At 45.9% G+C, this 24,013-nt stretch overlaps 1 protein-coding gene across 2 annotated transcripts; it reads left to right on the top strand.

Annotated features, from left to right (window-relative positions):
* The first annotated feature begins 4,236 nt into the window (after positions 1 to 4,236).
* Positions 4,237 to 19,860, top strand: CHRNA6 (cholinergic receptor nicotinic alpha 6 subunit). Of its 2 annotated transcripts, XM_003823276.5 has the most exons (6): positions 4,237 to 4,671; positions 7,815 to 7,954; positions 13,891 to 13,935; positions 15,971 to 16,080; positions 16,184 to 17,162; positions 19,712 to 19,860. In XM_003823276.5, exons 1-6 carry the CDS (start codon positions 4,593 to 4,595, stop codon positions 19,841 to 19,843), a joined length of 1,485 nt encoding a protein of 494 aa, XP_003823324.2. In that variant the 5' UTR covers positions 4,237 to 4,592; the 3' UTR covers positions 19,844 to 19,860. The 2 variants fall into 2 exon arrangements, with proteins under 2 accessions (XP_003823324.2, XP_003823325.2); XM_003823277.5 differs by lacking the exon at positions 13,891 to 13,935.
* The last annotated feature ends 4,153 nt before the right edge of the window (positions 19,861 to 24,013 follow it).

Genomic DNA, 24,013 nt, shown 5'->3' with positions numbered 1-24,013 from the left:
CTTGAACCTGGGAGGGGGAGGTTGTAGTGAGCCGAGATTGCACCACTGCACTCCAGCCTGAGGTGACAGAGTGAGACTCTGTCTCAAAAAGAAAAAAAAAAAAGTTTCATATTAAACAGTATCAACCTCTTTTTTTTTCAGAAAACCTCCAAATTGAAATGAGCTTCTATGAATAAAACAGAAAAAGAAACCCAACAATTATTCCCTGAAGTCTATCAGTTTCCTAACACATTAGCTCTTTAGAATGTATTGTTTATTTATTTATTTATTTATTTTTTTTGAGGCAGGGTCTCATCTCACTCTGTTGCCCAGGCTGGAGTACAGTGATGCAATCACAGCTCACTGCAGCCTTGACCTCCTGCACTCAAGTGATCCTCTCACCTCAGCCTCCCAAGTAACTGGGACTACAGGCATGCACCACCACAGCCAGCCAAGAATGTAGGATTTTTTTTTTTTTTTTTTTTTTGAGATGCAGTCTTGCTCTGTCACACAGGCTAGAGTGCACTGGCGCGATCTGGGCTCGCTGCTAGCTCCACCTCTCAGGTTCATGCCATTCTCCTGCCTCAGCCTCCCAAGTAGCTGGGACTACAGGTACCCGCCACCACGCCCGGCTAATTTTTTTGTATTTTTTAGTAGAGATGGGGTTTCACCATGTTAGCCAGGATGGTCTCGATCTCCTGACCTCGTGATCCGTCCACCTCGGCCTCCCAAAGTGCTGGGATTACAGGTGTGAGCCACTGCGTCCAGCCCCAAGAATGTATAATTTTTTAATAGGGATAGTATAGAGTGATTGGGGACAGATACTGGGGGAAACTGTGAAACCAACTATGATTACCCTCCACACAGGGCTGGCTTTTTATGGATCTGTGAGTTCCCAGAAGTCATATGCAAAATTCTGTTTAATCCTCATACGTATATGGGGAGGTATTTCTTTCTTTTTTTTTTTGTGACAGAGTCTCATTCTGTCACCCAGTATGGAGTATAGTGGTGTGATCTTGGTTCACTGCAACCTCCACCTCCTGGGTTCAAGTGATTCTCCTGCCTCAGCCTTCAGAGTAGCTGGAACTACAGGTGTGCACCACCACACCTGGCTAATTTTTTTGTATTTTTAGTAGAGATGGGGTTTCACCATGTTGGCCAGGCTGGTCTCGAGCTCCTTACCTCAGGTGATCCGCCCACCTCGGCCTCCCAAAGTGCTGTGATTAGAGGCGTGAGCCACCACACCCAGCAGGATCCATAGTTTCAATCTGACTCATGGACCTGAAAAAGTTAAGATCCACTGCTGCTTCTTATTTCTCTTTAAAAATGGCTACGAGGAATTAGGGGTAACATGGAGTGGGAAATAAGGGGCAGGAGACACCAAAGCTCTTCCAGTATTAATTAGCCTCTTTCCGTCCAAGGCTCCATGTATCCCTCCACCTCCCTTCATCCTTTCCACCTCACTAAACCATGGACAGCACTCTAAAGTTTAGACTGTTTCAACAATATAGCTGAACAAAAACTAATTCCTGGAATGTGAACATGAAGCAGTATCAAGCAACATCAGGAAAAGATAGAATGTCTTTAAATCTTTTTTCTTTTTTTTTCTTTTTTGAAAACATATTTATTTTCTCCCTATCCATGTGTTTGCTTTTAACTTCTATCTCTGCAATTTTCTTTTCTTTTCTTTTCTTTTGAGACTCCGTCTCACTTTGTCACCAGGCTGGAGTGCAATGGTGCGGTCTCAGCTCACTGCAGCTTCCACCTCCCGGGTTCAAGCAATTCTCCTGCCTGAGCCTCCTGAGTAGCCAGGATTACAGGCGAGTGTCACCACACCCGGCTAATTTTTGTATTTTTAATAGCAACGGGGTTTCACCATGTTGGTCAGGCTGGTCTCAAACTCCTGACCTCAAGTGATTCTCGGTCCTCGGCCTCCCAAAATGCTGGGATTACAGGCGTGAGTCACTGTGTCTGGCCTGATTTTTGCAATTTTCAAAAAGAGTTTGGAGCAGGATAAAAACACATAATTCAATGACAAATCTCGAGCATTTTTCTGATGGTGGGGGCATAGTTTAAATGTTTTCTTTGAATGGAGAATGTATTTTCTTTATAAGCACTTAAACTGTATCCTTCTTATAAGCTCAGGCTCCAAGAATAACTCAAATATTGTGTTACTTATTTGAACTGGCAAGAGAGTGAATAATAATTACATGCAAAATTGGTAGAGAGAGATTCAATGATTACTAAATTTAATCACATTTTTCTGATGAGGACAGGCTGAGGTAGCTTCAGTGAGTTGCCCAGTGTCCCCCAGGCGAGTTTCAGGACCAGAGTCCAGCTCTGGGTTTGTCTGACTCCAGAGTCCATATTCTCTCTCCTGCATTCCTCGCCTCTGCGGAGCTCTTCTGCAACCTCCAGACATGAAGCCCCCCATCCTCCTGCTCTGCACCCTTGGTATACGGGGATGTAGTTCACCTACTCCTAGAATGGAGCAAGCGCTGACTTTTGGCGTATTCCAAAGGAATCCTCCTCTAGAGTGGCTTTTTTTTTTTTTTTTTTTTTGAGAATGGGTCTCTGTCACCCAGTCTGGAGTGCAGTGACACGATCAAGGCTGTCTGTAGCCTCGAACTCCTGAGCTCAGGTGATCCTCCTACCTCAGCCTCTCAAGTAAGTGGAACTACAAGTGCATGCCACCATGCCCAGCTAATTGTTTTTGTGTATTTTTTGTAGAGACAGGGTTTCACCATGTTGCTCAGGCTGGTCTCGAACTCCTGAGCTCAAGGGATCTGCCCGCCTTGGCCTCCCAAAGTGTTGGGATTATAGGCGTGAGCCACCACGCCTGGTCTTTCTTCAGTTCTAACTCCTGTTTAACCAACACTGATATCTGGTCAGAGGCTCAATTAATTAGAAACCCCCTGACATGGCCGGGTGCGGTGGCTCACGCCTGTAATCTCAGCACTTTGGGAGGCTGAGGCAGGCAGATCACGAGGTCAGGAGATCTAGGCCATCCTGGCTAACTGGGTGAAACCCCGTCTCTACTAAAAATACAAAAAATCAGCCGGGCGTGGTGGCGGGCGCCTGTAGTCCCAGCTACTCGAGAGGCTGAGGCAGGAGAATGGCGTGAACCCGGGAGGCGGAGCTTGTAGTGAGCAGAGGTCATGCCAGTGAACTCCAGCCTGGGCGACAGAGCGAGACTTCGTCTCAAAAAAAAAAAAAAAAAAAAGAAACCCACTGACATTAAACTTATACAGAAAAGAGGAAAATTATAAGAAAACCAGTTTAACAGGGATAGTTATTTATTTATTTATTTATTTATTTATTTATTTATTTATTTATTTATTTTTGAGACAGGGTCTCACTCTGCCACCCAGGCTGGAGTGCAGTGATGACATCTGAGCTCACTGCAGCCTCTGTCTCTCGCATTCAAGTGATTCTCCTGCCTCAGCCTCCTGGGTAGCTGGGACTACAGGTGTGCACCACCATGCCTGGATAATTTGTGTATTTTTAGTAGAGATGGGGTTTCACTGTGTTAGCCAGGATGGTCTCGAGCTCCTGACCTCGTGATCTGCCTGCCTCGGCCTCCCAAAGTGCTGGGATTACAGGCATGAGCCACTGCGCCTAGCCCATTTATTTATTTTTGAGACAGGGTCTTGCTCTGTCTTCCAGGCTGGAGTGCTGTGGTGTGATCTCAGCTCACTGCAGCTTTGATCTACCGGGCTCAAGTGATCCTCTCCCGTTAGCCTCCCAAGTAGCTGGGGCCACAGGCATGCCCACCACGCCCAGCTAATTTTCTATTTTTTGTAGAGATGAGGTTTCACTATGTTGCCCAAGCTGGTCTCAAACTCCTGGCCTTAAGAGATCCTCTGCCTTGTCCTCCCAAAGTGCTGGGATTAAGGCATGATCCACCATGCTTTGCAATAAGAATATTTAAATAAATGTGAAAATATCCAGGTGGTATCCATTCCTCTCATTCTCTGACATCTAGTCTCTAGTCACGGATCATCACTGAACTCAAAAAAGAGAAGGCACTGGAAACCCTGGAGTCAGAAAAAAGCAAAACGTAAACAAATTTCTGTTCTCTCCAAGCTGCACTCATTAAGACAGAAATGAGGATTCATATTTTAGAAAGTTTTCTAACAAGGTTAAGCCTTGATTAACTGGAGAACTCCATGAGTCAGGACAAACTTGTTGGGACCTAGCATGAGCTTTACCTGTAGTTGGAGCTCAGTGAATTCCCAATGGTTGAGATTGCACCACAGAAAGATCTCAGCCACTCACAGGTGTTCATCCTCCTGGGGTCCTGTCTGCCCCAGCATTTCCTTTCTGCTTTTCTTCCCCTTTCTTGCATGAAGAGACATCTAGGCTGATAGGAAATGTGATGACTCATCTGACATCAGATCGAATCTTTTTTATTCGCCCTTCATGTCTGCCTCAGTCTCTGACCCTGGTAATAACCGTGTGAAGTCCCGGGGATGTTTTGATTTCTGAGAAGACACACACGGATTGCAGTGGGCTTCTGATGATGTCAAGGTTGGATGCATGTGGCTGACTGATAGCTCTTTGTTTTCCACAATCCTTTGCCTAGGAAAAAGGAATCCAAGTGTGTTTTAACCATGCTGACCAGCAAGGGGCAGGGATTCCTTCATGGGGGCTTGTGTCTCTGGCTGTGTGTGTTCACACCTTTCTTTAAAGGTAGGTTTCATTTCTGCTTTATCTTCTATTCCCTTTTTAGCTACATGTGTTTACTCTCTTTTCTAGTTGTGCTTGAGAAGATATATTAATAAAAGTTTCTATGGTCTGCATAGGAGCCACCACTGTTACAACTGCTAATTAATCTATTCGGTTTTTATTTGTTAGGTGTAATACAAAAGATGAAATCTGAGGGGTAGGGTGGGGAGGAGAGGACCAGGAAACATAGTGCAAACCCAATTAAAATATAATAAGGAGAATGATACAGTTTTCTATTCATCTCCCCTGTGGCTGTATTGAGCTTATTTATTTGTAGTTATGTTTAATATTTTTTCAAAGTGGTAATTTATTTGTTAGCTGATACTATTACTCAGTCAATGAACCCTTCCATTTTGTAGGTAATCATGTTTGTTTGGGGAAACATCACGTGATTATGCTGAAACGTATCCCATGAGTAAGATCATTCATTTTAAAAGTTACAACTTAGAAACGGACCACTGCTGTTCTGCTGAACAAAATCACATTTCTATGCTGTTAGGTTTGCAGGGGACTTGCTTTTCAAGGCTGATGGAGGGTTTATCTGCTATAAAATGTCTTAAAGAGGAAGAAAATGGGTAATGAGGAGGATTATTTATTGTCTGTCATGGAGAAATATGTTCATCATGATTAATTATGATGGCAAGAATGATGTTTTACCTTAAATTTGTCCTTCCTGCTAAAACCCTAGTGTCTCAGTGTTTCCTAAGGTATTCGTCAGGCAACTCTTTCCATTTAGTAATTTAACAGAGATCTTTCCATTTATGTTGCCTGATGAGCTTTTCAATCCCTTTCCATTTTTTTTCTTTCAATGTGTAAATCCCTTTGAGAAATTTGTGGAGTCCTATGTTAGATATCAAATTTAAATTCTGTGAGGAAATTGTAGAGGAGGTAGTAATGAAATGAATTATGTCAAATGAGGAAAAGTAACCCCACTTTTAAGGTTTTCTTGGAAAAATACAAAGAGATATGCATAAAGTTATTGTCTAGAATTTAGTGACTGAAAGTGCTATTATTTAAGAACCAATTTCAACTTTTAAAAATGTTTCAAGTGGCAGGGCGCGGTGGCTCATGCCTGTAATCCCAGTACTTTGGGAGGCAGAGGCAGGCGGATCACAAGGTCAGGAGATGGAGACCATCCTGGCTAACACGGTGAAACCCCGTCTCTACTAAAAATATAAAAAATTAGCTGGGCGTGGTGGCAGTCACCTGTAGTCCCAGCTACTAGGGAGGCTGAGGCAGGAGAATGGCATGAACCTGGGAGGCGGAGCTTGCAGTGAGCCGAGATCATGCCACTGCATGCCCATGCCTGGGCAACAGAGCGAGACTCCATCTCAACAACAACAAAAAAGAAGTTTCAAATAAATTTGCCTTAAAAATCTTGCATTCTCAGAAATCTCCACAATAACTGAATTTCAAAGTTGATTTTTGTTTTATTTTAAGTCTGGGGTACATGGGCAGGATGTGCAGCTTTGTTACATAGGTAAACGTGTGCCATGGTGTGCACAGATCAACCCATCACCTAGGTATTAAGCCCAGCATGCATCAGGTACTTTTCCTAATGCTCTTCTTCCCTGGACCCCCTCAAGAGGCTCTAGTGTGTGGTGTTCCCCTCCCTGTGTCCATGTGTCCTCATTGTTCAGCTCCCCGTTTCAAGTGAGAACATGCAGTGTTTGGTTTTTAGTTCCTGTGTTAGTTTGCTGAGGATAACGGCTTCAAGCACCATCCATGTCCCTGCAAAGGGCACGATCTTGTTCATTTTTATGGTTGCATAGTATTGCATGGTGCATATATACCACGTTTTCTTTCTTTCTTTCTTTTTTGAGACGGAGTCTCACTCTGTCGCCCAGGCTGGAGTGCAGTGGCACGATGTTGGCTCACTGCAAGCTCCGCCTCCCAGGTTCATGCCATTCTCCTGCCTAAGCCTCCCAAGTAGCTGGGACTACAGGCGCCCACCACCATGCCCGACTAAGTTTTTGTATTTTTGGTAGGGACAGGGTTTCACCGTGTTAGCCAGGATGGTCTCGATTTCCTGACCTTGTGATCCAACCGCCTCAGCCTCCCAAAGTGCTGAGATTACAGGCGTGAGCCACCGCACCTGGCTTATACCACATTTTCTTTATCCAGTCTATCATTGATGGGCATTTGGGTTGATTCCACGTCTTTGCTATTGTGAATAGTGCTGCAGTGAACATACGCATGCATGTATCTTTATAATAGAATGATTTATATTCCTTTGGGTATATACCCAGTAATGGGATTGCTGGGTAAAATGGTATTTCGGGTTCTAGGTGTTTGAGGAATCCCCACATCATCTCCCACAATGGTTGAACTAATTTACACTCTCACTAACAGTGTAAAAGCATTCCTATTTCTCCATAGTCTCTCCAGCATCTGTTATTTCTTCACTTTTTAATAACTGCCATTCTGACTGGCTTGAGATGATATCTCATTGTGGTTTTGATTTGCGTTTCTCTAATGATCAGTGTTGTTGAGCTTTTTTTCTTGTTTCTTGGCCACATAAATGTCTACTTTTGAGAAGTGTCTGTTCATGTCCTCAAAGTTGATTTTTTAAAAGAACATGACTTGCGAAGACCATCATGAAATTACTAGTTATTTCGGTTTCCTTGGTGAAGTTTCCCCAGCTAAGTACCTTGCTGGTGTAGATACAGATTTTAGTTGATTCAGTATTTTAGACAAGAAAGGACAGGATTTTCCTGAATTACTGGAAAGGGTCTAGTGCCATCAGTAAGACTGCGAGTTACTTCAGTGACATAAGTGAAGATTCCAAGCCTTGTGTCTACTCCTTTATATCTGCAGTGCCTTAGACTTTAAGAAATGCTCTGACCAACATCATTTTCTTTGATACTGCTCTAGTCCTGAAATGCAGACATTGCTGTTTTTATCTCCATTGTAAAGGTGAACAGCTGAGGCACAGAGGGTGGGGTGAGATGGGCACTGGTGGAGCACGCACAGGTGGTAACAATACCAGGATGCAGTCATCGGCTGGGACATTCGCTCCCCACAGGGCCCGGGAAGAATTGCCTAGAATCGCTGCAGTGGCCAGTGGCCTGGCTGGCTCTAACCCTCCCCTTTGTTTGGCCTCACAGGCTGTGTGGGCTGTGCAACTGAGGAGAGGCTCTTCCACAAACTGTTTTCTCATTACAACCAGTTCATCAGGCCTGTGGAAAACGTTTCCGACCCTGTCACGGTACACTTTGAAGTGGCCATCACCCAGCTGGCCAACGTGGTGAGTGCCCTCTGATCAGAGCTTTCCCCAGCATTGTTACACTTTTGCAGGTGGTAAATGAAGGAATTTTAGAAATACAGATAGATGCAAATCTACACGAGATCTGGCCCTTCAAAGCCATCCATTTGGGAGGCAGGCAGTTTTCCCACCAATGCTGTAACTGTCTGTGTGAGGCAGTGTTTTTCCTGGAAGTGCTTTGAGAACCAGTTTACGAAACAAAGAGTTGCAGGGGAGTGAAAGGGAGCTAACTTCACGGGGCACCCATTATGCACCAGACGCCTGTTTACACTGTGTGGCCAACATCTTCATCTCACTGCTGAGGAAATGGAAGCTCAGTTAAGTGACTTTCTCAGGGTCATACAACTACAAAATGGCAAAATTGAGATTTAACTCCAAAGCTCATGCCCTTTTCACTCCACAGTTTAAAAATTGCTTTAAGGCCGGGCGTGGTGGCTCACTCCTGTAATCCCAGCACTTTGGGAGGCTGAAGCAGGCGGATCCCTTGAGCTCAAGAGTTCGAGACCAGCCTGAACAACATAGCAAGATCTTGTCTCTATAAAAATGCAAAAATTAGCCAGGTGTAGTGGCACATGCCTGTAGCTCCTGCTTCTAGGGAGGCTGAGGTGGGAGGATTGCTTGAGCCCAGGTCAAGGCTGCAGTGAGCCGAGATTGCACCACTGCACTCCAGCCTGGGTGACAGAGGAAAAAAAAAAAGAATTGCGTTAAGTCTTCTATGTTATGTGAGAACGAAAAAAATGCAATTCCATTCAGCCTTGGGAAAAAAAGATGTTGGGAATTTGAGGATCTTAATTTCATTCCTTGCTACCATGTTCAAGGGCAAGTAGGACTGGAGCTCTTTGTTTTGGATAATCTTTGCGCCCCCCATTGCAGGGAGAGGAAGTGGCGAGGCCCGTACTCTTGGGTACAGCAAGGTCTGGGCTCCAGGGCTCAGACCAAATTCTAGGAAGATGCAGGCTTAGGAAGCAAGGAAGGTCTGAAGTGTCTCCAGAGAGGGGCGCTAGAGCATTCCTGAGACTAGAGGACACAGAGGGGGAGCCCTGCTCAAGTCAGCCCCAGCCATGGATGGGGAAGGGATCTCCTTCCTCCCAGACTTTGCTCTGTGGGTGAGGCGGCGGTGGCCCTTCTGGGTACACCTGGGGAAAGACCCTAATGACAGGCATGAGTCAGACCCCACCACATTCTCCAGTCCATGCTTCTCAGTGGATGAAGCCAACCCTGGTCCAGTCCTCTGTCTGTGACCCAGGCTGAAAGTGTGCATGCACTGGCTGAAAAAAATAAAGCCAGATGTTTCCCCTCACCTGGATGTGCTCTCCCATCCTTTAGTGAGTATTTATTTGGTGCCTGTTCTAATCCACTTCCCAACTCCAGTAGCTTTGTCCTGGTTCCTGGTCTCCTGCTGGGCTGGAAGTTCTTGCTGTGGACTGGGTTGTTGTGACCCAAGAGCTGAACTGAGTTTCCTCTGAAGTCTGTGAGGGCTACCTCACTGCATGGCATCTCTCCATAACCCTGCTGGACACACCTTTGCAGGAGGTTATTCTGAAGATGGGGGTGAAAGGGCTGGTAAATGCAGATTTTGACATTTACATTTGGTTGCAAGTATCAGAGATTAAAAGAAAACCCACAGCCTTTACAAAACAAGTTTATTCCTGTCTTATGCAACAGAAATCTAAAGGTTAACAGTCCAGGAGATTAATATCAGTCAGTTTCATGGTGTTAGTGGTTGCACATGTATGTTCAGTTGCCCAGGTTATGCACCGCACAACTCCAGGGGATGTCACTCCAACGGACTGTGATTCTAAAGGCATAAACCAGATGAGGCAGCAGTGACCAAGATTCCTTCCTTCTTTCATATTTCACCACCCTTTTCACGTGGCTTCTTCCCTCAGTGTTGCTTCATGGTTCAAGATAACTGCTGTATTCCCATCCTCACATTCACATTCTTGGCAAGAAACATAAGGAAGGGAGAAAAAGAGCAAAGTGTACATCCTAGACTTCTGTGATTTCCGTAAGAGCTGCTGCTTTCCATCTCATTGACTACCTCCAGCTGCAAGGCAGACTTGGAACTGCAGGTTTTTAAAATTGAATTTTTATTTCTTGAGATCATTATAGATTGACATGCAGTTGTAAGAAATAACGGAGGGATCCCTTGTAGACTCTGCCCGTTTCTCCCACTAATCTGCCCTCCAATTCTGAAATTTTCTCATTTCAACGATGTTATACGTAACTGGAATCATAGAGCAGGTAAACTTGTGGGACTGGGTTTTTCCCTCAGCATCATCCTTTAGAGATTCCTCCGAGTCCCCGAGTGTTATCAGTAGTTCATTCCTTCTTGTTGCTGAGTAGTACTCCAGGGTGCTTTGTTTTTTTGTTTGTTTGTTTTGTTTTGCTTTTGAGATGGAGTCTCACTCTGTCACCCAGGCTGGGGTGCAGTGGCGTGATCTTGGCTCACTGCAACCTACGCCTCCCGGGCTCAAGCGATTCTACTCCCTCAGACTCCCAAGTAGCTGGGATTGCAGGCATGTGCCACTATGCCCGGCTAATTTTTGTATTTTTAGTAGAGACGGGGTTTCACCATGTTGGCCAGGCTGGTCTCGAACTCCTGACCTCAAGTGATCTGCCCGCCTTGGCCTCTCAAAGTGGGGATTACAGGTGTGAGCCACCACACCTGGACCATGGTGCTTTGTTTAACCATTAACTTGCTGAAGGACATTTGAGCTGATTCCAGTTTTTGGTCTATTACAAATAAAGCTGTTGTGAATATTTGTGTACAGGTTTTAGTGTAAATATAAACCTCCATGTCTCTGGGATAAATGCCCAGGAGTGCAATAGCTGTGTGTTGTCAGGTGAACTTGGGGTGGCCGAGAGAAGTGGCACAGCCAGGAAGCTTTGTTGCCCCTCCCTTCTGGAAGGCCTTGGAAAAGGCCCGCTGTCTGATCCCCAGCTTGGCTCTGGAGCACCAGGGCTCTACCTGGAAGTGTGTTTGTGTCATGCAAAATGACCTTGGCCAGAAAATTTTCTGATTTCTTTCAGTGCAGGAGCAAGGCCAAGTGCCCCTCGGAGGGATCCAGTGTTTGTGCTGGCCTGGCATATCTGAAATGACAAAGATAAAGCCTTGGTGTAATGCAGCCCACTTGGTCTTTTTGATCCGAGTCTCCAAGTCTGCTGCTGCTCCAGAAATGGGTCCATTTGAAATCATAACTCAAAGCCTTTGATGCAGCTGCTGTGTTAATTAATTGATTTTTCCAAGAAGGAGGTACAGGGTGATGGCACCAGGAATGGAGTTGATGCTGTGGGTCTTTGGACTCCTCCGGCAGGGATGTCTGATAGCAGTGCCATGCCCATTGGTGGGATCTGGAATTGGATGGAGAGAGAGTATGACTTGCCAGACAGGTCCTGCTCCATAGGGTCAGCTGACATCTCTGAAGGTGTCCACATCCCCATGGGCCATGTCCATACCACCTGGAGCTTCTCCGAGCCTGCGGAAGTGAGGCTGTGGAGTTGGCTATTGCCAACTGATCTCAGCCTTCTGAACACAGTGTGCTTATTCAGAGACAAAGCAGGCTTTGAAGGGCATTTAGGGCTTATGCCCTCACCCCCAAGGCCTTCCTGGAACCGAGACTGCAGGGCTAGTCCATTCCTGACCAACAGTGAGTGGATTTATGGACATGGTCCCTGCTGGACTCTGCAGATTGCAAGGGGACGCTCATTACCAGAAGGCATGACCGCAGGCTTGTGTAATTGTAAAGCCATGAATTGGTTGACCAATAGATAAGCACAGATAATTTCTTTGCTTCCTGGGACTACAGGAACCCGTGACTGTAACTCCTTTGCTGACCTTTCAAATCCCGGGGCTTACCCTGTCTTGTCACAGGCCCATTTGAAAGAGGAAGCCCAGCAGGGTTTCTGTTTAGAGTTTTCCAGAAGGGGCAGCAGTGGGGATGGAGTAGGGGAGAAGAGAACTGCAGGGCAGCCACGTGGCCCAGGGGAAGCTGGTGTCTGAGCCTGACCACGACTCCCTCGGCCACCACCATGGAGCTCATTTACTCTGGAGGGTGCCTGGGTGTCTTGGGAAGCAAGGTTGGCTGAGGAAGACTTGTGAATCTGCTGCTGGCCACTGGGGACATAAACAGCCACCAGGCTGCTGGGCTGTAAGGCCACTCAAGGTGCCAGGTGTGTCTTTGGTAGTTCTCCCACTGAGAGGTGGTAGCTTAGGAACTCATTACATTTGGGATGTCACCTGGAATGGTCTTCCTCCACACAGCCCTGACTGTCTTCTGGTCATTTAAGTATCTGCTTAAACATTACCTCCTCAAAGAAGCCTTCTTTGCCCATCCCATCTAAAATAGATGTGTGTGTGTGACTGAGATTATGTGCACATGTGTGCTAGCGTGTGTGTGCATGACTGTGAGTGTGTGTGCATGAGTGTGTTTCAGTGTGTGCATGTGCACCAGTGTGTGAGCCTGTGTATGAGTGTGTGTGTGCCTGAGTGTGAGTGGGTGTGAGTGAGTGTGTGCATGAGCGTGTGCATGTGCGTGAGTGAGTGCATGTGCATGAGTATGCACCAATGTGTATGAGTGTGAGTGCACATGTATGAGTGTGTGTATGAGAGTATACGTATAAGAGTACGAATGTGTATGAGAATTCATGAGTGGGTATATGAGTTTGCATGATTGTGTGTTCACGAGTGTGTGTGCGCGTGAGTGTGCATGAGTGTGTATGAGAGTACCGTGTATATGCATGTGTGTATGAATGTGTGTGCATGAGTGTGTGAGTGTGCATGAGTGTGCGTGTGTATGAGTGTGCGTGTGTGTGCATATGTGTGTGTGTGTCCACACGTGGACCATTCCATCCCTCTTTATTTGTCCTCATAGGACTTAACGCTGTCTTATGTTATAGTATAGATGTATTAGTAATTTTATGTCTCCCCATCTAACAGCTAAGACACATGAAGGCAGGACATTTTCCCAACTTCTTATTGCTGTATTCCCAATATTTATAGAGCACATAGTGGTTACTCAATAAATATTTGTGTAGTGAACGATCAAAGTGGTGGCTTCGCTGGGGGTGAGTAGCAGCTGCCAGCTGGAAACCCCATGGTGGCCAAGGCTGACTTTTTTTTTTTTTTTTTTTTTTGAGATGGAGTCTTTGTCGCCTGGGCTGGAGTACAGTGGCACGATCTCCGCTCACTGCAACCTCCACCTCCCTGGTTCAAGCAATTCTCCTGCCTCAGCCTCCCAAGTAGCTGAGATTACAGGCGCCCGCCACCACACCTGACTATTTTTTTGTATTTTTTAGTAGAGACGGGGTTTCACCATATTGGCCAGGGTGGTCTCGAACTCCTAACCTCAGGTGATCCACCCGCCTCGGCCTCCCAGAATGCTGGGATTACAGGTGTGAGCCACCGCGCCCAGCTGGCTGAGGCTGGCATTTCAAGATAGGATCCCAGGGCAGGGGTCTCAGGACTCAGAGCCCAGAGAGCCCTGAGGCACAGTCGAGGATGGGAGGTGTTTAGGGAACAGGCAAAAACACTGTGCGGGGTTGGAACCCTCACCACTTTCTGCAGCATCTCCCTCCCTCCTACCTGCTGTCGCACTTCTTTTCTTTCCTTCCTTTCATGGAACTAGAAACCTTTATGGGCTGCAGAGATCGGAAGCACTTCACAGAAGAGGTGAGGCTTAAATCAGCTATGAAAGAGTTTAAAGCCACATTGCCTCTCAAAATCCACAGGGCTGGAGCCAGATGTGAAAATGCGGCATTTCTGCTTGCATGCTGAATGCTTTCACACATTGCCTTTAAGTCTTCTTCTATTGGCATGAATAAGTCAGATTTGGTTCTTTTTAGTTGTAATTTTTGCTCTAAGTCTCACCTCTTTGGCAAGCACATTTGAGGCTAAAAGTATTATTTCTTCTTCCCAGGATGAAGTAAACCAGATCATGGAAACCAATTTGTGGCTGCGTCACGTATGTGCCTATATCATGTGTTGGCTTAATGATGTTGAATGGATAAAACCCACAAACACTACCTTGTTCCATCTCCAACTGGTTATAGAATATAAAATATTATCCACTAGGTCATCTCCAAAGCCTAAAGTTCAGCTCTGGTAATAGCTGACTTGATGCATGCTTCACAGGTGCAGACACTTAGTGACAAAGGTCCCTCTGACATAGAGATTTCCATCCTTCCTGGTTGCTGCTCTCAGATCTTCCACTTTTCTGTAACTTGAGCTCCAGGGTCTGATGCTTGCCTGCTCTTTGATCCTTGCTTGACCAGGCTTGGAGAAGTCAGTAGCTGAGCTTGGGAGCATGTACATGAGATTCCCAGCAGCTGGTTTTATCAGTTATACCTTTCTTCCTTAAGAAAGTCTTGGAGGGGTGCAGTGGCTCATGCCTGTAATCCCAGCACTTTGAGAGCCCAAGGTGGGCGGATCACCTGAGGTCAGGAGTTCGAGACCAACTTGGCCAACATGGTGAAATGAAACCCTGTCTCTAATAAAGATACAAAATTAGCCCGGCGTGGTGGTGGGCGCCCGTAATCCCAGCTACTCGGGAGGCTGAGGCAGGAGAATCGCTTGAACCAGGAGGCAGAGGTTGCAGTGAGCTGAGATTGCACCACTACATTCCAGCATGGGCAACAGAGCGAGACTCTGTCTTGAAAAAAAAAAAAACAAAAAACCAGAAAGGAAGTCTTAATCGTTTATACAGATTTTTTTTTTAATTCAAAGCTTATCATCATACCCTTGAACTTTTTGATAGTAGAGCTATAATCCAGTGTGAGTATAGCTCACGGAATATGGAAGTTGAGCCTAAAACTTTAACCAGCTAACTAATAATCAATACATAATTATCTAATGAAATATTTGCCTAAATCAGCTCAGCTATTTAGCTCCCTGTTCCCCATGGATATAATTGTCCAGATTTTGATAGCAACCAATGCATTCTTCAAATAAGAATGTATTATTTTTACTTTTTTTTTTTTGTTTTTTGGTTTTTTTTGAGATGGAGTCTCGCTCTGTCGCCCAGGCTGGAGTCCAGTGGCGCGATCTCGGCTCACTGCAAGCTCCGCCTCCCAGGTTCACACCATTCTCCTGCCTCAGTCTCCTGAGTAGCTGGGACTACAGGGGCCCGCCACCACGCCTGGCTAATTTTTTTTGTATTTTTAGTAGAGACGCGGTTTCACCGTGTTAGGCAGGATGGTCTCGATCTCCTGACATCGTGATCTGCACGCCTCGGCCTCCCAAAGTGCTGGGATTACAGGCGTGAGCCATCGCGCCTGGCCACTTTTTTTTTTTTTTGAGACAGAGTCCCGGTCCGTCGCCTAGGCTGGAGTGCAGTGGCACGATCTCGGCTCACTGCAAGCTCCGCCTCCTGGGTTCATGCCATTCTCCTGCCTCAGCCTCCGGAGTAGCTGGGACTACAGGCAACCACCACCATGCCTGGCTAATTTTTTTTTTTTGGTATTTTTAGTAAAAATGGGTTTTCACCGTGTTAGCCAGGATGGTCTCAATCTTCTGACCTCGGGATCCGCTCACCTCGGCCTCCCAAAGTGCTGGGATTACAGGCGTGAGCCACCACGCCTGGCCAAATGTATTCTTTTTTCAACAACAACTGTTGAACCATCATAAAGTTAACATTGGAAGAAAGTTATTAAGAAACAATTTTTTTTTTTTCCAGATAGAGTCTCACTCTGTCACCCAGGCTGTAGTACAGTAACATGATCTCAGCTCACTGCAAACTCTGCCCCCCACGTTCAAGAGATTCTCCTGCCTCAGCCTCCCGAGTAGTTGGGACTACAGGCGCTTGCCACCACACCCGGCTAATTTTTGTATTTTTAGTAGAGACGGGGTTTCACTATGCTGGCCAGGCTGGTCTCGAACTCCTGACCTCAAGTGATCTGCCTGCCTCGGCCTCCCAAAGTGCTGGGATTACAGGCGTGAGCCACCATGCCTGGCCCGAAAGTTATTAAGAAATTTTAAAAGCTGATTTCTATTTATTTTAGATCTGGAATGATTATAAATTGCGCTGGGATCCAATGGAATATGATGGCATTGAGACTCTTCGCGTTCCTGCAGATAAGATTTGGAAGCCCGACATTGTTCTCTATAACAAGTATGGGTCTCTGACCACCGTAGCCTCTTTCCAAAGCTGCTGTTGGTGTATTCTGGCCTATAGCAAAGGGAGTGTTACTAATGGTGTCTGACTTGCTTTGCAGTGCTGTTGGTGACTTCCAAGTAGAAGGCAAAACAAAAGCTCTTCTTAAATACAATGGCATGATAACCTGGACTCCACCAGCTATTTTTAAGAGTTCCTGCCCTATGGATATCACCTTTTTCCCTTTTGATCATCAAAACTGTTCCCTAAAATTTGGTTCCTGGACGTATGACAAAGCTGAAATTGATCTTCTAATCATTGGATCAAAAGTGGATATGAATGATTTTTGGGAAAACAGTGAATGGGAAATCATTGATGCTTCTGGCTACAAACATGACATCAAATACAACTGTTGTGAAGAGATATACACAGATATAACCTATTCTTTCTACATTAGAAGATTGCCAATGTTTTACACGATTAATCTGATCATCCCTTGTCTCTTTATTTCATTTCTAACCGTGTTGGTCTTTTACCTTCCTTCGGACTGTGGTGAAAAAGTGACGCTTTGTATTTCAGTCCTGCTTTCTCTGACTGTGTTTTTGCTGGTCATCACAGAAACCATCCCATCCACATCTCTGGTGGTCCCACTGGTGGGTGAGTACCTGCTGTTCACCATGATCTTTGTCACACTGTCCATCGTGGTGACTGTGTTTGTGTTGAACATACACTACCGCACCCCAACCACGCACACAATGCCCAGGTGGGTGAAGACAGTTTTCCTGAAGCTGCTGCCCCAGGTCCTGCTGATGAGGTGGCCTCTGGACAAGACAAGGGGCACAGGCTCTGATGCAGTGCCCAGAGGCCTTGCCAGGAGGCCTGCCAAAGGCAAGCTTGCAAGCCATGGGGAACCCAGACATCTTAAAGAATGCTTCCATTGTCACAAATCAAATGAGCTTGCCACAAGCAAGAGAAGATTAAGTCATCAGCCATTACAGTGGGTGGTGGAAAATTCGGAGCACTCGCCTGAAGTTGAAGATGTGATTAGCAGTGTTCAGTTCATAGCAGAAAACATGAAGAGCCACAATGAAACCAAGGAGGTAAATGTGTGTTCCCTCCACCTAGCCAGCTTGCACCCTTTGCAGCCTATGGGCACTCTGGATGCACAGTCAGACCTTCAGTGTGACTTTTGTTCCTGAGAGGGTCAGGCAGCCTTGCTCTGAGACCTGGCTCTGTTATTATGTGGTTATGGGTGGACCGACAGGGTCAGACCTGCCAGTGGAGCGGGGTCAGGTGCAATAGCCCCAGAGCAAATCTCCACCTCCAGAAATGTGAACTCAAGTAAAATTAGCTTAAAATGAACATTCAGGGCCGGGCGTGGTGGCTCACGCCTGTAATCCTAGCACTTTGGGAGGCCAAGGCAGGCAGATCACCTGAGGTCAGGAGTTTGAGACCAGCATGGCCAACATGGGGAAACCCCATCTCTACTAAAAATACAAAAATTAGCCAGGCATAGTGGCACAGGCCTGTAATCCCAGCTACTTGGGAGGTTGAGGCAGGAGAATCGCTTGAACCCAGGAGGTAGAGGTTACAGTGAGCTGACATGGCGCCCCTGCACTCCAGCCTGGGTGACAGAGAGAGACTCCATCTCAAAAATAAAATCAAACAAACAAACAAACAAACATTCAGGGCAACCTCAGTTAATGAAACCAAGAGCCTCAGCCTGGGCAACATAGTGAGACCCTGAACTACCAAAAAAAAAAAAATTAGCAGGTCTGTTGGTGCATACCTGTAGTCCCAGCCACTCAAGGGGCTGAGGTGGGAGGATTGCTTGAGCCCAGGAGGTTGAGGCTACAGCCTGGGAGATAGACGACAGATCAGGGCCCTGTCTCAGGGAAAAAAAAAAAAAAAAAAAAGCCCCTGCACAAGAAACAGCAGCAAATAAAAAGGTAGAAAGAGAAAAGCTGCCCCAGAGGGAAGGAGAAATGAGTTCGGAGCAGCGTGCAGCCTGGGGGTGCTGGGAGATGTGGGAGAGGGCGAGAGTGCATTCGTTCTGGCAGCTCTGGCCCCACTTGTCCTACTTGAGGGATTTAGGTGCTGGTGAAATGAGCCCCAGGGATATTTTTAGCGTTCACGTACTCTGCTCCTGCTGTCCAGAGTCTAACTATAGCAGCATGTACCTCCCTCAGCTTCCAAAGACAGAGCTCAAGAGAATCATGCCAATTTCCCACACCATGTGGGTGGCTAGCGGAAGGCATCTGAAACTCAGGCCAGGTGTCTAGGTTTGACCTCGGACTGCAGCTGCTGGCAGCCATCGCTCCTAGTGAAAGGATACTGTGAAACCGAAAGTCCGCCCTGTTGGTGTAGAAGGAAGATTCTGTGAATGGCTGTCATGCGGATGTGTCACCGGACAAGAGAGCCCAGAAAAATTCACCTTCATAAAATTTAAAAGAAGACCCTCTCTCTACAAAAAAAACAAAAATTAGTAGGGCATGGTGGCACATGGCTGTAATTGCAGCACTTTCGGAGGCCAAGACGGGAGAATTGTTTAAGTAAGGCCAGGAGTTTGAGACCAGCCTGGGCAACATATTGAGACCTTATTTCTAAAAAACAAATTTAAAAAAATTTGCCAAGCCTGTTGTCCCAGCTATGTGGGAGGCTAAGGCGGGAGGATTGCTTGAGCTCAGGAGTTCCAGGTTCCAGTGAGCCACAATCGCACCACTGCACTTCAGCCTGGGCAACACAGCAAAATCCTGTCCCTAACATTTTTTTTTTTTTAATCAAAGAAACAGCTGCTGTTAACTTAATTACTACCAGTTAGGGCTCTCAAGACACAAGTACAGATACAGTGGCAGAAGGCTGGAGGGTCAGGAACTGGGAGAAACACAACTAGCTCTCCATGGCCAGCATCCCTTTGAGGGCTGGAGGGCTGCCTATTCCTGATAAAGTGGTTCTCAATCATACCCCTCCATGTCCTCCGCCCCCAGTGGCACCCCCTGCCTCAAACTCATTCTCCAGATTTGCCATGGAGCCAGACTACCCACCGTTGCAAAGAATGAGTCTAGCTCTCTGAGCAGTTGCTTCTCGGGAGCGTTTCTTGCAGTTGGGAAAGTCCCTGGTGACCCATGGAGTCAGGGCTTTGCCGCAGACTCTGCTGTCTGAGGCACTCACAGAGGCTGTGCATCTGCCCTCTGCAAACGAAACAAAATTTCTTATGTGTCCTGTACAGGAGACCTGGATTCACCAAATACCAATATTTGCTTTATTTTTATTTTTATTTATTTTTCGAAATGGAGTCTTACTCTGTCGCCCAGGCTGGAGTGCAGTGGTGTGATCTTGGCTCACTGCAACCTCCACCTCCCAGGTTTAAGCGATTCTCTTGCCTCAGACTCCCGAGTAGCTAGGACTACAGGCACATGCCACCATGCCTGGCTATCTTTTCTATTTTTAGTAGAGACAGGGTTTCACCATGTTGCCCAGGCTGGTCTTGAACTCCTGACCTCAGATGATCCTCCCACCCAGCTAATATTTGCTTTAAAACGTGCCGGAGAAATCTTCTTCAAAAAAGAAGCAGCTTATTGATGAACAAGGCATGTTTCTTATGGTTTTGGTTTTTTAAAACAGCTCTTAATTTTTGTTTGCATTTCAGGTAGAAGATGACTGGAAATACGTGGCCATGGTGGTGGACAGAGTATTTCTTTGGGTATTTATAATTGTCTGTGTATTTGGAACTGCAGGGCTATTTCTACAGCCACTACTTGGGAACACAGGAAAATCTTAAAATGTATTTTCTTTTATGTTCAGAAATTTACAGACACCATATTTGTTCTGCATTCCCTGCCACAAGGAAAGGAAAGCAAAGGCTTCCCACCCAAGTCCTCCATCTGCTAAAACTGATGGCTAGATGGAAAAAGAGGACTTTCTTGCACATTAGGAAGCAGAATATCCTCCAGTGTAGCACAGGGGGAGAAGTGAGAAGTGTTATGACATTAGTGCCCTGATTGGGCAGCACCCACGGCTACAGTATCAGGTCAGGTTTCTCGTGTCTGTGTGTTTGGCTTCTAAAGACAAGAATGACTTACAATACAGCCTAATTATGTAATTAACATCAAGCCACACTAAAAACTTCTGCTGTACCTCCAGTGGATGCTGTTTCTCAGTATTATGACATGTGACAGGTGAACTCTGGGAATTGGACCATGCAACATTTGTGAACTGTTTGCAACACTTTGTGAACTATTGCATCCTTGATTTCTTGTGCATGTCTTTGTAATGTAACTCACCCTCCTCAGCATTATTTGATACACTGATTGTTAGTTTTTTTTTTTAAAAAAAAAAAACAGTTTGGTCAGGTGTGGTGGCCTGTAATCCCAGCACTTTGGAGGCTGAGGAAGGAGGATTGCTTGAGCCCTGGAATTCAAGACCAGCCTGGGCAACATAGGGAGACCCTGTGTTACAAAAATAAAAACATTAGCCACTGTAGTGTTTTGCACCTGTGGTCCTAGCTACTTGGGAGGCTGACATGGGGAGGATTGCTTGAGCTTGGGAGGCTGAGGCTACAGTGAGCCATGATCACACCACTGCACTCCAGCCTGGGTGACAGAGTGAGACCCTGTCTCAAAAATAAATAAATAAATAAAAACTACCAGATAGGGTCTTTCTCAACAGGCTGGATTTGCTTAGCATTCATCTGGCAAGAAGCTTAAGTGGAAACTCAGCACTGTGCTAGGCATTGCAAGGGTGACAAGCAATGGGTTCTTTCCCACAAGTGCTTGTAGCTTCTTAGGAAAAGTCGTAGCTATGAAGACTGCAGGCCAGATGTCATCTGGGGAATGTCACTAGAGCAACCAGAATAGGAGAACATGACGTGACATGTCCAGGCAAGCCTAAAGCAACCCCTTTGTTGTGGGTTGGAAAAAGTTGTCTTTCTAGTCTTTTTAATTTATTTTTATTTTTATTTTTGAGACAGAGTCTTGCTGCGATGCCCAGGCTGGAGTGTGATGGTGCATTCTCGGCTCACTGCAACCTCTGATTCCCCCGGTTCAAGTGATTCTCCTGCCTCAGCCTCCCAAGTAGCTGGGACTACAGGTGTGTGCCACCACGCCTGGCTAATTTTTGTATTTTTAGAAGAGACGGGGTTTCACCATGTTGGCCAGGCTGGTCTCGAACTCCTGACCTCAAGTGATCCACCTGCCTCAGCCTCCCAAAGTACCAGGATTACAGGTGTGAACCACCGTGCCCGGCAGTCTAGTCTTTTTTCATCAACAGTTTTCATTTCTTCATTGTACTGATACTGAAAATAAAGTTATTTCTTTTCTTTTCTTTTTTCTTTTTTTTTTCTTTTTGAGACAGAGTTTCATTCTTGTTGCCCAGGCTGGAGTGCAATGGTGCGATCTCGGCTCACTGCAACCTCTGCCTCGGGGGTTCAAGCGATTCTCCTGCCTCAGCCTCCCGAGTAGCTGGGATTACAGGCATGTGCCATCAGGCCCAGCTAATTTTGTATTTTTAATAGAGATGGGGTTTCTCCATGTTGATCAGGCTGGTCTCGAACTTCTGACCCCAGGTGATCTGCCTGCCTCGGCCTCCCAAAATGCTGGGATTACAGGCGTGAGCCACAGCGCCCAGCCTCAGTTATTTCTTTTTTTAAAATTTCATTTAGGTTTTTAGTTTTAAGCTGGGTCCAATGCCACGTGCATATTTCTTATATAAGGAATTATAATCTTGGAGCTTTTGGAGCAATTCCTTTTCTGAGAGGGAGAAGCTTGGGAATTCTGTTTTATCGTACTGTGATTATCTTCTTATTTGTCGTATAAATATTATAACAATTTTAAACATGTATTTTAAGGCAGAAAACAATAAATCAAATCTAACAAAGGAAATAATTTCATTTGTGCCTTTTCCCTTCTAGTCTTTGTCCGTATGTAAACACTTCAATTTTACCTTGCAATGCTGTTTCCTTAAAACATAATATTAGCAACATTCTCTTTTACAGAGTCTTGAAGTATAATTTTTGTGATGGCATAATTACCATTGTGTTGGTTCTCATAATCTTGAATTTGAATGACTGTATTTTATTTTTTATTCTTTCTTTATTTTTTTGAGACAGACTCTCCCTGTCGCCTGGGCTGGAGTGCAGTGGCATGATGCCGGCTCACTGCAACCTCTGCCTCTCGGGTTCAAGCGATTTTCCTGCCTCAGGCTCCCAAGTAGCTGGGATTACAGGGGCCTGCCACCATGCCTGGCTAATTTTTGTACTTTTAGTAGAGACGGGGTTTTGCCATGTTGGCCAGGCTGGTCTCGAACTCCTGACCTCAAGTGATCCACCTGCCTCAACCTCCCAAAGTGCTGGGATTACAGGCATGAGCCACCGCACCCAGTCTGAATGACTCTATTTTAGAGCATTTTTATTCCCTATAATATTGGTGATTGTAGTACCTACCTTTTATCTTCCTGTCTTTATAGAGGGTTGGTTGTTATGCAATACTTTATTTTTTATTATTAAGCCCAATCAATGTTTAATTTCATTTAAAATTTGTTTAACTGTGGTAAAATCACATAACGTAAAATTTCCCATCTTAACCATTTTTAAGCATCCAGTTCAATGATATTAAATCCCTTCTTTTTTTTTTTTTTTTTTTTTTTTTTTTGAGACGGAGTCTTGCTCTGTCGCCAGGCTGGAGTGCAGTGGCACAATCTCCACTCACTGCAACCTCTGCCTCTGGATTGAAGCGATTCCCCTGCCTCAGCCTCCCAAGTAGCTGGGACTACAAGCACACACCACCACGCCAGGCTAATTTTTTGTATTTTAGTAGAGACAGGGTTTCACCATGTTGGCCAGAATGGTCTTGATCTCCTGACCTCGTGATCTGCCCGCCTCGGCCTCCCAAAGTGCTGGAGTTACAGGCGTGTGCCGCCAGACGTCAAGAGATCGCGACCTTCCTGGCCAACATGGTGAAACCCCGTCTCTACGAAAAATACAAAAATTAGCTGGGCGTGGTGGTGTGCACCCGTAGTCCCAGCTACTTGGGAGGCTGAGGCAGGAGAATCACTTGAACCCGGGAGGTGGAGGTTGCAGTGAGCAGAGATTGTGCCACTGCACTCCAGCCTGGCGACAGAGTGAGACTCCATCTAAAGAAAAAAAAAATCAGGTTATTTGTTTTTGAATTGTTGAGTTGTAGGAGTTCTTGATATGTTCTGTATATTAATCGCCCATCAGATATAAAAATGAGACTTTTAAGAATTGCATTGGCCGGGTGCAGTGGCTCACGCCTGTAATTCCAGCACTTTGGGAGGCCAAGGTGGGCAGATCATGAGGTCAGGAGATTGAGACCATCCTGGCTAACACGATGAAACCCCGTCTTCACTAAAAATACAAAAAATTAGCCAGGTGTGGTGGTGGACGCCTGTAGTCCCAGCTACTAGGGAAGCTGAGGCAGGAGAACAGCGTGAACCTGGGAGGTGGAGCTTGCAGTGAGCCAAGATCACGCCACTGCACTCCAGCCTGGGCGACAGAGCGAGACTCCGTCTCAAAAAAAAAAAAAAAAAAAAGAAGAATTGCACTGCAGCCAGGTGCAGTGTCTGATGCCTGTAATCCCAGCACTATGGGAGGCTGAAGCGGAGGCATGGCTTGAGTCCAGGAGTTTGAGACCAGCATGGGCAATATCGTGAAACCCTGTCTCTACAAAAAATACAAAAATTAGCTGGGTGTGCTGGCACCTGCAGTCCCAGCTGCTTGTGAGGCTGAAGTGGGAGGATTACTTGAGGCCAGGAGATCAAGGTTGCAGTGAGCTATGATCATGCTATTGCATTCCAGCCTGGGCAACAGAATGAGACCTTGTCACAAAATAAAACAAATAAGATAGAAAAAGGAACTGCATCCCAGGAAGATGGGAGGAGAGTGCTCCCAGCCAGGGTCCCCATTCTGACTTCCTAACACATACCTTTCTACTTG

Source organism: Pan paniscus, chromosome 7, assembly GCF_029289425.2.
Source record: "Pan paniscus chromosome 7, NHGRI_mPanPan1-v2.0_pri, whole genome shotgun sequence".
Lineage (NCBI taxonomy): Eukaryota > Metazoa > Chordata > Mammalia > Primates > Hominidae > Pan > Pan paniscus.
The sequence above is the reverse complement of the archived record's forward strand: the minus strand, read 5'-3'. Positions and strand labels throughout refer to the sequence as shown.

Bases quoted from the DNA above. Each gene is read 5' to 3' on its own strand.
- CHRNA6 (XM_003823276.5), top strand. From the start codon at position 4,593: ATGCTGACCAGCAAGGGGCAGGGATTCCTTCATGGGGGCTTGTGTCTC. The intron at 16,081-16,183 runs GTATGGGTCTCT...CTTGCTTTGCAG, and splicing joins GACATTGTTCTCTATAACAA to TGCTGTTGGTGACTTCCAAG. The intron at 17,163-19,711 runs GTAAATGTGTGT...TTTGCATTTCAG, and splicing joins GCCACAATGAAACCAAGGAG to GTAGAAGATGACTGGAAATA.